The sequence below is a fragment of the Bombina bombina genome, chromosome 1 (genome assembly GCF_027579735.1).
Source record: "Bombina bombina isolate aBomBom1 chromosome 1, aBomBom1.pri, whole genome shotgun sequence".
NCBI classification, from domain to species: Eukaryota; Metazoa; Chordata; class Amphibia; order Anura; family Bombinatoridae; genus Bombina; species Bombina bombina.
The window spans coordinates 1,420,547,214-1,420,562,675 of record NC_069499.1 but is presented as its reverse complement, the minus strand read 5'-3'; the positions used below and the strand labels follow the sequence as shown (position 1 = coordinate 1,420,562,675).

Here is a 15,462-nt window from a genome sequence, read left to right as displayed (position 1 = left end):
AACAAACAATCAATACGATTTCCGCTTTTTCAAAACCGTGTTTGTGATATCTCTGGTCAATGTGAATGTTTTCGCGTTTGTTTTCAGTCTGTTTAAATGCACACCTAACCTATAGCCTAGATACTGATGTAACCGCAAAGTAATTGAATGCGTGTAAACAACGTTATAGCATTAATCTGATCCTTAAAGGGACATGAAACCCAATGTTTTATCTTTCATGATTTAGAAGCATACATTTATTATCAACTTTCTAATGTACTTTTCTTATCTAATTAGCTTCATTCTCTGTATATTCTTTGCTGAAAAGCATATCTAAATATGCTTATAAGATGCTGATTGTTAGCTGAATATAGCTGCCTCCTGTGATTGTTTCACCATGTGCATGGCTATTTCTTCATTAAAATATATCTCAAGAATGATTCACATTAGGTAATATAAGTACATTTGAATGTTTTGTCAAATTGTATTCGCTACCTCAATCATGAAAGTAAATGTTTGCGTATAGTGTCCCTTGAAATACATTTGTACGTGAAATTATTGTTCAATGAGCTTACCGTCAGATGAGAGTGGCAGGTTCCCGGTATCAATTCCTCCGATACCGACTATTTCCACCTCGGAGATGCTGGGCCGCAACATTTCCTCCCATCGGCAGTACTCTATTTCCAGGGCAGGTCTGCCACCGGTTCCTGCGGCATGTCGGGCCTCCAGACTTAACTTTTTCTTGAGATCCATCTTACAGTCCCGGTAGCGATGTTTTATCGAATCAAGATCTCTGTTCCGGCCACCCACTGCATTGACTGCATTTCTTATCTCATTCCAGAGCCTCCTCTTGTCAGTCGGGGTAGTCTTCTGGTGCTGCAGCCTCCTATACCTGGCCATATAGGCCTCTACGAGGGCCTCCTTCTCCTCCATCGAAAACCTCGCCTCCCTAGTCGCCTTGGCCTTCCCCTGTGACGATGCCCTCTGTTTCCCGGACTGTGAAGCCCTACTCTGACCGCCACTGGGCCCAGCCACTTGGTCATCTTGAACCAAGTGGCTGGGTCCACCCACCGCTTCTACCCCCGCTTCCTGCCCCCCTTCCTGCTCCCCTTCCTGCCCTGTTCCTCTCCCCCTCCCTCTCCTCCCCCCTCTACCTCTCCCCTGCCTGGCCTCCATCTGTTCCCTAAACTAAACCCCAAATAATCCAAAAGAAAGTGAGTGTGATGAAATGAAAGGGGGTCAAAATAAAGAACTAAAAAGACAAAAAAAGTGCTGAAAGTGTGAGAGGGATCTAAAAAAACAAAGAGGGTAAGGAGTATTTAAATAAACCAAAAGAAGAAGAAGACTAAAAGGAGGATATGTAAACTAAATGTAACTAGAGGATGGGTATGGGATGGGTATGGGGTATGGGATAAGAGTAAATGGGATGAAAGGGAATGGGACTACAGGGAATGGGGTATGGAGTGTAGTATGAGGGGGTAGGGGGTATGGAGTGTATGTAGTGTTATTGATAAGTGTATGTATGTATTGAATGTGTTTGCGTGTAAATGTGTTACGTGTACAGAAAAATCACTCGCTCGCTAACTCACACTACTACTAATTCTCACTAACACACTACTACTAATTCTCACTAACAAACACTCCCACTAACTCTCACTAACTACCAGTAACTTACGCTCCCACTAACAACTCTCACTAACAACTCCCACTAACTCACTCACGCTCCCACTAACAGACTCTCTCCCACTCCCACTAACTCCCACTAACTCACTCACGATAACACTAACAACTGACTCTCTCACGCTAACACTAACTCACTCACAATAATGCACCAACTCTCTAATCTTAAACCTCCAATCTCCAAAGACCCACCAGCAACACAGTCAAAGAAGCCCTGCTTGTGTGGTGCTTATATACCCTGTGTAAATGTTTAATGATGTACCAATTTCCGTTGTAAATAGTGTTCAGGTGTGCTTTATTAGCAATTAATATTAGTGCAATGTGTATTAGTTGTGTGAATTTGCGCATGCTCATTTGGAGTTAGTATTTGTGGAATGTGTAGAATGCGATGATGTCATAGTGGTCGTTTTCTCTAACATTGTCCAATAGTATTCTTTTTAAATGTGAATTTGTGATGGTGTGTTATTAGTGAAGTGTTGTATATGTATGTTTGTCCTAATATATAGTGATATTGAATGCGAATATTTTTCTAGTGTATGTATATATTTTTTATTCCTTGTTGTTATTTTGCGATTTTCCGCATCTTAAAGTATATGCGTATTCCCCGTATTAAATTTTATTTCAAATCCCCCCGTTTGTGAATGTGTAATGCTTGTGTGCTTTGTTGATTGATTGTTGTTGTGACATTAGCGGCGTGTTATTGTTGTGCATGATGTGGTATGCGTCATATGACCGAGCTGTGCGTATTCTCGCAAGATCGAGTGTTAGGTGAAAAAAGCTATTTTTTTGCTTTCCCATTGATCTCTATGGGAGACTGTCTTACGCGGGCAGTATTACGCGTGTGACATACACGCGTTAGGAGCATCGTTAGATGGTCTTTTTTGAACTCTAAATACCGGAGTCAAACAATGCCGTGCGTTAGACATAAAACACGCGTGGCGTTAGCAACCCATCTACCGCCAAACTCCAAATCTAGCCGAAAGTGTTTAATGTCCCTTTAAGTAGTGGTAAGAATGAGCAGTGATATTTAAATTCCCAATTTTTTTTAAAAACACAGGCGCCGATTTATCAAGGGTCGAATGGCCCCTGATGCCCCTGTTTCCGTGCAAGCCTTCATGCTCGCCGGAAACAGCAGTTATAAAGCAGCGGTCTTAAGACCACTGCTTATTAACTGGTCCGCTGCCTCTGAGACAGCGGTCTGCAATCCGCCCAATCCTATCCTAGATCTTGAATATTGTGCATCTCTAGAGCCATATAAATAAACAAGAGACTGTTTAAAGGAGGCTACTAAACTGGTATGTGAAAAAAATAAAATAAAACAAAACATAATGCCCTTATATATAGCCTAGTAAAGAGAAGGGGTATCGGGTAATACAAAAGAAACCTTCATGTACATTGAGGGATATAATCAAGGGGTCAAATCCAGCGGGAACGCAGTTCCTGCACTATTTTTGTACGATCTAAGTTCCCCCCTGGACAGAGAACAGAAATGTTTCCGTAAACACTGCTGCTGCTGGTTGGAGGGGTTGTAGCATAGTCTAGTTAGAGGGATAGTGAGATCCACTAGTAATGGGCAGTAACACTTCCTACAATACACTAAATGCAAGCCTGTCAGAGGTCCTGCAGTGCAATCGCCCTGCATTGTGTGTAACACATGGTGCTTACATTTCTGTGTGGCTTGCTTTGGGGTTATTTAGCTCCCCTCAGCAGAAATAGGACAATTGCACCTTAAGTTGGTGAGTCTCTATGACAGAGAAGGAGTATCAGACCCAAAGGCAACAATTAAACCCTTCATTGGATTTAATTTGCTTTAATTAACCAAAGTGTATAGATTATATACATATAAATACAGTGTGTGTGTGTGTGTGTGTATAAAAAATATTAATTGTGAGGGGGGTGGAAGTCTTGGTGAGTTTTCACACTTTTTTGTAGGACTTGACCCCTGGATATAATATATATAAGGCTGAAATAATGTATTAAAAAGTAGCAATAGCAGAACAAGGAGTCATGATCACATGTTGGAAGGTGTGGATTTCAGGAGTTATTTACATTAAGCATTTATTTGTTTGATGTATACTGCTATGATGAGAATTCATTGTACACCTTACAAAAAAATTTGGGTAGACTTTGGGCTAGGTTACAAGTATATGTGATGATATACATATATATATATATGTATGTGTTAATATGTGTATATGTATTTACTGGGTACACACAGTTCCTAAAGACCGCAATGTAAAGGCACTTTCCAGTTTTTTCTATAACACCTCACTCCCACCAATTTTAACCCCAAAATACTGCCTAGTGAAGTAATTTTATTAAAAAATAAAGATGTTGCAATTTTTTATTTTTTAATAAACTACACTAGATAATATTTTGGTGGCATTTGGGACACATTTATAAAATTAACCAGAGATCCAATCTCTGGTTAATTTTATAAGCTCTAATTGCTACTTTGAGCTCTGGGTAGCAATAACTAGCCACTTGTAATTGCTGGTTAACTATCAAATTTGCCAGTTTGCAGGAGCACGATAATTTAGCGCTTCACTTGTAATCTAGCCCTCTATAGGCTGTGAAAATGTAATATTCTATGTTTTTCAGATATTATCTTCCCTAATTGCCCATCACCAGACTTCCAGCAGGGCTCTTTTAGGATGGTGCAGCTATGTTCCAGTTACCTGTTGAGCAAATATTATTTAAATCATACTGTTGCTGTCTGTGTCATTTTTCTTTTTTTAAATGTACAAATTCTACTTACAAAGAAAACTTTGCACTTTTTCATATGTTTAGAAAGAAACCAGTCTCATATCATATCCACTCTTAAACACATCACATGAAGGTCAATTTTTAAAATAAATTATTATAAGAATATTACATTTCACAGATATTGTGCTCTGTTTGACAGTTCTTTCTCCTCCATCAAATATGAAGTTGTAATAATAGCCATCAGAGTACAACATTTTAGACATATTTTTCTCTTTTCCATTGTCTTAGCTTGTTTATTTTTTTATAAAACAGGGTAGACATTTGTTATACAGTATATACCTTTTCAGCAAATGTATCTAATTAGAATAAAATGTGATCATTAAATACCTTATCACTAACATTTGTTCAGGGAGGTGTAATGTTTTCATACATAAGTCTTTCACATAGATGTAAATACTAGTTTTAATAAAGATAAGAATAAAAATAATAAAAAAAAATATCTGAAAGTAAAATACTGTACAAGTTTGATTTGGACTGCGTCAGAATGATAAGATAGCTTTTAATTTTCAATTAACAGTCATTTACAATAACACCAAACTCAGTTTTATTGTTGTCATTGTTTCAATGTGTAATGCAATAAGTGACTACAAGGAAGGGAGGTTTTAGGTTGTGTGTGGCAGTGCAGAAAATAAGGGTCACTTCAACAAGAACATAGAAGCAAAAAGAACAGATTACATTTTTCAAAGCCAGGAAAATATGTCAACGTCTATGCCCCAGAGAAATATTGGTTCATACATGAAGAGCAACTTGAATGCAAATTTTGGGCTCAATGTACTAAGCAGAGTAAGCTGCTTTTGAGCCCTTGCAGGGCAGCTTTGCACATGCAAGCTTGCTTCCCACAATATAAGAAGCGACTGTCGCCAGACCACTGCTCCTTATATTCTCTACCACCTCTGAGGTTGTGTATTAAAATCCCCCCAAGCAGCTTGCTCAGGGTGATTGTCAGGCCCTTCTCTTGAGCACAAGAGAAGGGGGCTGCATTACAAGCTGCCCAGTCAATGAGTGACCATTCGGACAGGTTCAACTTTGTCCATATGGCCCTTAGTACATGGGGCCCTATGTCTCCTAGAATACTGGACACTGCAATTGATTAAAAAAAAAAATATTAACTCAGATTTTAGAGAGACTAAAAAACTTAAAAGTCTATATTGCTTAATAACCTTAACAAACAAAGCAGCTACCCTGTTGGTCAGGTACAATGGCTCCAAAAACTATTTCAACCATTTAGATATGATACAATGGTTCAAACCGCCATTTCAATATGGGGGATAAGAGACTTTGCAAAACCTAAAGATCCACACTTACAAAGTATCCTGAGAGCCCACGATACAGTCTGGTACATTCTGATGTGTTTGTCCTGTAATTTGGACCCTATTCAATCTCTCTTTCCTTTTCCTTCTCTCTCTGCTCCCTAGTCTAGTGCTATTTCTAAACTGGCTTTAAATTTAAAAAATGATAATTGTTTATCAGTAGGTTTGAAGTATTGATAGAAACCTTAAGAAATCCTCAACCCCCCCCCCCAAAAAAAAACCCCCAGATGATTTGATGATTATTTTATAAGGGGTTAATTGTATGTGCCCATGTGTTTAAAATCCCAAAATCACTGGGAGAACATTAACAACTCCAAAAGTAAAATCCTGATGCTTTTAAATATTTTTGCTTAATCTGTTAATCTGTTTCTGGGATCCAATCTTAAAATCAGCTATAATGTGACAGAACTAAACATTCTCAAATGAACCTCCCTAACCAAAAAAACCAAACAAATTGGAGTGTATATTGTGAATTACCTCATATTGTCCAATATAAATATATTACAATAACATTAAAATCATTAGATTTTCAATTTCAGTTTTCCTTTCAGAGAACCTTTGATATCTTTATTCCTAATACTGTAAATAATAGGATTCAGCATAGGTGTTACAACTGTATAAAGAAAGGATACTGCTCTGTCCCGATCAAGAAAGTACCTAGAGGGGGGACGCATATACATGAAGATGATAGTGCCATAGTAAAGAGATACTACTGTCAGATGGGAGGTACATGTGGAGAATGCTTTGTACTTTCCTTCATTAGTGTGAATCTTCAGGATAGTGGCAATGATATTTACATAGGACAGGAGTGTCAGCAAGAATGCACATAGGGCTATTATCCCACTCGAAACAAATATTAGTATTTCATTGAACCAAGTATCGCTGCATGAGAGAAGGAAGAGAGGAGGCATCTCACAGAAGAAATGATTTACAAAGTTAGATTTGCAGAATGGAAGTTGGAAGGTAAAGAATGCGTGGAGAGCAGAGTTAAGAAAGCTTAGAATCCATGATCCAGCAGACAAATAATTGCAGAACTTTTGGTCCATGATGGTGTTGTAATTCAAAGGTCTACAAATAGCTGCATACCTATCATAAGCCATGACAGCCAAAATGATGCACTCTGTTGAACCAAAGGCTAAATGAAAGAACATCTGAATTGCACATCCAAGGAAAGAAATGCTTCTGTCGTGGGATAAGGTGTTTTCTAGAATCTTAGGTACTGTGGTTGAAGAAAAAAATATATCTATAAAGGAAAGGTTGCTGAGAAAAAAGAACATGGGTGTTTGTAGCCGTATGTCAATTTTTACTAAGGCAATGAGCATAACATTTACAGTCAGTGTGATTATATACAATAACAGCAACAGACCAAAGAAAAATAACTGAAAACGTCGAACGTTTGAGAGGCTGAGAAGAATAAATCTGTTCACAGAGGTTTGGTTTGAATATTCCATTATAGTCATAAGAATAAAAAGGTATTGACAGAAAATTGGTGACTTAAGCAGAGGTAATTACAGATGTTGCTATTTGATTTCATTTATCTTGGGTTGTTGCGGCTTAAGCAATATCATTTATTTTATTTAAGTTATCTTGACGCAATGGTGAGAGAAAAAGAGAGAAATTACAATGCTTCAATCACCAAAGTGATATATAGTGCTAAAGAAGAAAATAATTAATATCCACAATTTTGTCCACACACAAAAAAATAATAATGATTAAAGCTTGTTTGAATGTGCATAGAATCGCAATGTTTCTTAAAATCTTTCAAAATGATTTTACTCCAGACAGTGCATCACACTTTCTTACTTAGGAAATATTCAATAAATTAAAAAAACAAGTTTAGATATTGGATTCAAATGTTTTTTTTTTTTTCAAGTGGGCACAAAAAAGTTTATTGAACTCAAGCATTTTTGAGAATATGCAGCAGCATTTTATAAACAATGTTTGTTTTTAATCAAGATTTTTTTAATCAAGACTTGTAGATTAATACCATTTATAACTGAAAAACAGCCCCTTCAGCTAAACCTCCAAAATGCCTATAGTTTCTGACCCTTTTTTTTTCTTGTGCAGTGTTTGACCAGTCAGTGGACATTTTAGTGTTGACCTGCACCTCAACTTGAGTATAATCTGTTGGTTTTGTAGTGTTGATTTGCCTTGTACTGTTATTTATAATGAATAGCTCAGTGCTAGCCATGAAAAAAAGAAATGTCTGCTGATTAGCCTTTGGTTAAAACAGAGCAGAGAAAGAAACATGCATAGTCTCTTTTCAATATTCTCAACAAAAAAAAGCAGTTTTATTAGGGTAAATACTCAACATGCTTTTCAGATTTGTAAAGAGAATTGAAATAGGTGAAATGGTATTTTTCTACAAACTGAGACTCTAGGATCAAACCAAATAATTTACGCTAATTGATTAGCCCTGTCATGATACTAAAATGCAAGATTAGAAAAAATAATATATTTTCATAGCTGCTGAATTACTTATTAATATTTCAAATATTCATGTTTCTTGGTTGTTTTCCACATTTGTTTAGTTATTGAATATTCTCAGGTAAGTGTCCTTTCTCCATAGCTTTGCCTCTAATGCGAGGGGTGTCTAATAAATGAAAATATAAAGAAAACAATTATCTTATAAGAGTTCCAGGTATTCCCAACACAAAGTTATTATTATTTTGCTTTGAGATTATTCCCTTGTTTCCCAAAGGTATTGATGCAAATATTGGTTTTAGTTTATTTTGTAATCTAATTACATAATAGTTTTCTTTTTATAGTGTTAGTTGTTTGTATATATTTACATAAAATCCAATAAACAGTTTTACAGTATAGGAATTACACACATTAATTTAACTAAATTATTGAAAAGTAATCACATAGCAATGTGAGAAACAAAATATAAGATAATAGTAAGCAATAATATCACATGTAAAACAGAACATGAGAGCAAAAAAAGAATTTAAAGGGACAGTCAGGTCCAAAATAAACTTTCATGTTTCAAATAGGGCATATAATTTTAAACAACTTTCCAATTTACTTTTATCAAAAATTTTGCTTTGTACTCTTGGTATTCTTAGTTGAAAGCTAAAAATAGAAGGCTCATATGCTAATTTCTTAGACCTTGAAATTCCCTACTCTAATCTGAATGCATTTTGACAGTTTTTCCCCACTAGATTAGGGCATTAGTTCATGTGTGTCATATAGATAACATTGAGCTCACGCACGTGAAGTTACCTATGAGTCAGCACTCATTGGAAAAATGCAAGTCTGTTAAAAGAACCAAAATAAGAGGACAGTTTGCAGATGCATAGATACAAGGTAATTACAGATATACAAAGTGTATTATTATTACTGTGTTGGTTATGCAAAACTGGGGAATAGCTAATAAAGGGATTATCAATCTTTTTAAACAACAAAAATTCTGGTGTTGACTGTCCCTTGAATATAATTTTTGACACAGCCCATACATTTAGTGTATTTCTCTCAAGCAGATCCTCTGCCCCTTTTACCATTATCTCTTGGGGTGCAAAAATCTCTGTTTTGCTTTCCCTTCTCATTTCAATTTGCACATCACCCCCTGGTTCCTATATAAAGTCTCATGTTTTTCACTATCAACTCTATGCTGATGACACTAAAATGTACCTCCGCACCAGACCTATCCTCCTCCTTACTTAGTTTCATCACTAGCTGCTCATCTAGTATCTCCTTCATGATGTCTTCTCATTTTGTTAAGCTTAACCTTATAAAAAAACTGAGGTCCTAATCCATCAGCCTTATCCAATATCCATGCACTTGAAATATCAATAACTAGTGTAAAAAATATCATCAAACCAACTCCTCATGCCTAATGTCTTGGGTTCATATTTGACTCAGAACTTTCACTTGTTTCCCCATACACAGTCTATGGACCGTTTCTGTTGCTTGATACAATCAAGATTCTAATCCAACATTGGCTAATGTATTCTCTGATCATCCAAATTACCAGATGTTCCGATAGGCAACAATTGTGTCAGGTTGATCTTTCTCACATATGGCTTCTCATCTACTACACCTCTCCTGGTTAATCCTATCTTGACACTTGATGGAACTACTCTTGCTGATCTGAATGCTGTTGCAGGAGAAAGGCAGGAAAGGCAGAAGAAGGCAGGATTATTTCAGTACACTCATTCTAAGAGGATGATAATCCCTGGTACAGAAGCTAGGTGTTATCTAAAGTTGCCACAAACTGTAGCAACAGCACAAATGGGCAGGTCGGCACCAAGGGCAATGTGGGAACAGAGGGCAACAAGACATGAAGGACAGCAAATTGGCATCTGGACTGTAGCACAAATAGAATAACAGCCACCTTAAGTGACAAAAAAGAAGCGGCATATGCAGGGCAACAGAGGAGACGCTAATCATGGTGGAAATTATGCAAAGTCACAGCAAGATGTAGGCCTAACACCTTGGACAATGGACAAATCATTAGAGTGCCCCCCCATAAGATTGTCACAAGTGGGATAAGCAACAGTAGCATACATGGGCATGCATGGTCATGTTGCCACTTACGGCTCCATTTATGAAACTGCAATAGCAGTTCCAGAGTGCCCTCTTAACCATTAAACCACTGCTTCTTAACCCATTATGCCAACTTTTATATAGCATACCTCAATCTCCCCCAATTTTTTTTGACTGGGGAGATTGACAGCCCTGCTTGCGCGCTATCGGCTGTGAGTGGGCAGGGGGCGGCGTTACACACTTCCTGTAGTTTGCAATGATAAATACAAGCAGCATATTGCTGCATGCTAGATATAATGCCAGGCAGACAGGGGCGAAGAGGTACCCCCTGGCTGCTGCTCTTTGTTAAATCTGGTCCATAGTATATACAGTATAATCAAATTCACAAAAAGACGTTTTTCTTCACACTGTGGATACAGCACCAGAGTCTTGTCTAAAATGATCACAACTTAGATCAATAGCAGTATAAATGTATGCCCCTGTTGGCCCGCTCTTTGTTAAATTTGGCCCACTGTATATATAATCAAAATCCCAAGGTTTTTTACTTCACACTATGGATACAGCACCAGAGTCTTGGTAAAAGCGTCACAAGTTTGAGCAGTAGCAGTATAAATGGGCAAGTTGGCTCCAAGCACAGCAGAGAAGCAGCAGGACATGGACAACTTTTCAAATATAGAGATTTATACATTGCATGCAGGAAGGCACAATATGAGCTGATGTGGTATTGTGGCTGTAGTGTTGCAATTTGTAATGGTACTCAATAAGGGTGTCCTTTGTTTCCCCTTTTGTTTACTATAATTATAGAGCCTCTTACTGAATTTATCCAGCATAATTCCCACAAATCCATGTTTTTTTAACTTCACAATATCTTACAGAATCTTGTGGTATTTGTAGATGGTCTTGCATTGTTTTTGCCTAATCCATTTACAACATTTACAAATTTTGCTAGAGCTGCTTTCTTTTGTGGTTGCCTATCTTGGTATAAATTTAATGTGGCAAAAACAGAGACATATTCAATTGGCCTCTATTGCCAAATGCTCCAGGCATTAAATACAATATTTCAAATTTAATGGCCTTCTTAGGGAGTTTAGTTAAGGTGTTTCTGTCCTATAATTCACAGTACACAGTGGATATGAATTTTGTTTTGCTATGAATTTTGAACCCTTGCTATGTTAGCTGAAAAGTAACTTGGCACTACAAATGGCACTTTGCAGAGGTTTCTTAGTTGGGAAGAGTAGATGCTATCAAATGAGTATCCTTCCAAAATTAGGCAAAATCTATTTGTTTGCTTTATTGTAAAGTTATTTTCCCTTGTGTTAGAGAGGCTTCAGTCCCTAATTGTGTCAATGCTTTGATACATCACATATACTTTTGGAGGATCTTAAGTTGACTCCTCCTCATATAAGAGTCTCAGTTTCCAATGGTGGTTGCACCTTACTCATCACCTGTTCATTTAATTACAGGCAATTTATTTAGCATAGCAGATTTCCACTCTTAGCTGAGTAGTTTACTTTAAATTAGAAATGTTAGTGACCCTTATCTTGCTGATTCTTAGATACCATTTTCTAATTTTTATGAACCAATAATGATCATAAAATAATGCAAATTTAAATTGCATCTTTTATTTATCTAAACTTTAAATTTACATTTTTTGAGACAACACATCCCTAGATTGGGATGAAGAAGAAAGAAATGCCTCTAAACACAAGACTAAAATTCTAAGAAGATTTAAAGAAATAATTTTTAAAATGTAATCTTTATTGCTTCATAAAGATAAAAAGACAGCTTCATGCAAATGGATACCCTGTTAGCTGCCCACATACAAAGACAAATTAAGAACACTTCAACACTGGTACAAGTAAATAATAACTCCAACTAATATTAGTTGTGGTTATCGTTGATAGTCAAAATACTGATAAATGTGTGAGAGGTTGCTTTATATCCATAGGTTCATGTAGATCTCCCACAAAAATCAGGACAAATGGGTTAGCCTGTATATTATTGTATTATAATATATTAATGTATATTAAAGAAGAGATTTCAGATTAATGTTAAATTAAAGATCAGAAACGCTAGTGCTTAAGCTGCGTGCTGATTCGCAGTAATGGTCTAATAGATTAATTTCTATAATAAAGCTAAATCAGTCATGTCAGAAGTCAGCAATATCTATATAATATCTATATATCTATATAATATCTCATTGTATCATCCTTTTGGACATAATTATAATTAAGGTTATTGCCTTATTGTTGTAAAGATTTCTAGCCTATTTTGGGTCACCAGGTATACGTATATTTACTCTGAAGGTAAGTACGCTCGCCCCAGTTTGTTACTCTTCATTTTCAAATATTTTAGCTTAGTGAAAATTAATATGATTAATATGATTAATAATATGATTAATATGATTAATATGATTAATATGTGCACTAAGCCGTACTGAATTACATCTGTATATCTGGTAGCACAATTCGCATACCAGCTGTATTAAAAAGTTACACACCGCTATTCACTAAAAAATTAGTTCGGTAGCACCTTTTGCAAGCCGTTAAATTATAAGAAAAGGGTAATTATAAAAGTCTAGCTATACTGAAGGTAAGTACACTCGCCCCAGTTTGTTACTCTTCATTTTCAAATATTTTAGCTTAGTGAAAATTAATATGATTAATAATATGATTAATATGATTAATACGATTAATATGTGCACTAAGCCGTACTGAATTACATCTGTATATCTGGTAGCACAATTCGCATACCAGCTGTATTAAAAAGTTACACACCGCTATTCACTAAAAAATTAGTTCGGTAGCACCTTTTGCAAGCCGTTAAATTATAAGCAAAGGGTAATTATAAAAGTCTAGCTATACTGAAGGTAAGTACACTCGCCCCAGTTTGTTACTCTTCATTTTCAAATATTTTAGCTTAGTGAAAATTAATATGATTAATATGATTAATAATATGATTAATATGATTAATACGATTAATATGTGCACTAAGCCGTACTGAATTACATCTGTATATCTGGTAGCACAATTCGCATACCAGCTGTATTAAAAAGTTACACACCGCTAGTCACTAAAAAATTAGTTCGGTAGCACCTTTTGCAAGCCGTTAAATTATAAGCAAAGGGTAATTATAAAAGTCTAGCTATACTGATGGTAGCACGATTTGCATACCCAGAGTAAAAGTTAGTAAGATAAGTAATATATTATTATTCCTAGACTGAAGCCTCAGGACCACAAATTAGATAGATTGTAAATTCAAGCTATTATAGAAAATGATATAACCAATGTTGAGCAATTTAAAATAAGAAATAAAAAAAACCCTAAAGCGGTCGTGTTTCACTATAGCTTCCTCAGAGTGGTATGCAGGGCTGACAGAGGATCCTATTTACCTCTTATGGAATCCCTCCCATTCTCATTGATTGGTCAGAAGGTAGTATGTGACGAGTAACGCTATTGGTTAAAGGAATTATGAGGAAGACCATGTGGACGTTTTAAAGCCAATCTGCCACTTTGTTTTTCAGTTACCATGGAGATCATAATATTCGTATCACTGCTGTACATAATTTATTTCTTAGTACTGGATGGTAACAGATGTATATATATCTTCTGCTCTAAATAGACAAGCTGGTTACAACTAGATATGTGTGTGATGTTCTTGTAAATAGTGATTTCTTGTAATATTTGCCAACCAAAAAACAACATATACCATTTTCATTTGTGTATCTCACACCACTTATGCCAATATATTATAAAACATCATAAATAGAGAGACCTCATGGTAATAAAATGAAATATAGCCACCGATTGTTGATTATTTGTACTTAATGTAACATGAATCAAGTAGATACCACAACAAGTGTCCACAGCGCTGGTATATTAAATATCCTTTATTTTGTCAAACAGACATCACATCACAAAGCGACGTTTCGGGTAATCTGAAAAATCTTGAAATCTGAAAAGGGCAAAACTATTACAAGTATAGCGAAACACTTTCTACATAAACACAATGGCAATGACTCTGATCTAAAATACAACAGGCCAATTTAGGAATTAGAGGGAGCGATATAGAGAAAACTCTATTACGTATGGAGTGCAGGTGGATACATCTACTAAATAGTGTCAAACCATATGGCATGAATGATTATAATAATTTTTCTGTATACATATAATTGACATTTCTACATGCCTCTGGCTCAGTATGAAATAAGATGTCCTTGTTTATTCATCTCAATACAAAACAATATATGCATTCCAACAAGAATATGAAATAATCTATTCTTATAAAGAATAAGATGTTCAATTAATTTTATTTAAAACACTATGAAAGAATAAATAGTCACAAAGTGAATTGCTCACATCACCTTCCTCTTTTCTCTTCTCAAGTCACATTAATAATGTACATCATGTGTATACAGCATCATTATCACAACCAGTAAATCTAGCCACCTTATTTTAAGTGTATATCAGGTCACTTTTTTATTTTGTGTCTACTTTTGTCATTGTTAAAAACTTTCTTAGTAATATCCCTTTTTTCACAGATTACCGTTATTAAATGATTTGCACCAAATGTTTAGTTTTCTTTTATTATGCACTAGCTATTATTGCGTATATTTTTTCATTCTGACTTTACATTAAATATAAATATTGGACATTTTTAGAAATTACAGATATTATAATGGATTCTCATAATCAGATATGATGGAAATACCTCTTACACAGTGTATTTCCTGTATGCTTATCTCACGTTGAGTGAATACATTTGATAATCAATAGAAATATTCCTAGATATGGTCATTGATTGTCTTAATCTCATTATTTCAATGTCTTATAAAAATGAATTTTCACTATCTTTCAGGAATACCGAGGGGCAGGTATTTGTCTGATGATATTTTTCTTTCATATTACATTAAGCTTAAATAATTGACAATCGATGGTTATTTCTCATGATATTATCATAGGGTCTCTCAACTTATGTGCCCTCAAATACATAGGCATCAATGGTGCGAGATAAACTAATATAAGTGGCATATATTGGTTAATTTGTGTTTTGGTGAATGGCATAAGGATTCACTTCATATGATAAAGAATTATCTATTCAGAACATCACATGTATATACATTTGTTGCCATCGGGGGGTTTATTCTAAACAGCATATATGTATAAATGTGTTACCATCTAGTCCTGAGAAATCATTTCTGTAGAGTAGCGATTTTGATATTGTGATCTCCATGGTAACC

At 35.6% G+C, this 15,462-nt stretch overlaps 1 protein-coding gene across 1 annotated transcript; it reads right to left on the bottom strand.

Annotated features, from left to right (window-relative positions):
- Nucleotides 1–6,256: 6,256 nt before the first annotated feature.
- LOC128642993 (olfactory receptor 5V1-like) lies at nucleotides 6,257–7,186 on the bottom strand. Its single transcript, XM_053695914.1, has one exon. The coding sequence runs from the start codon at nucleotides 7,184–7,186 to the stop codon at nucleotides 6,257–6,259; it is 930 nt and encodes a 309-aa protein (XP_053551889.1).
- Nucleotides 7,187–15,462: the final 8,276 nt, after the last annotated feature.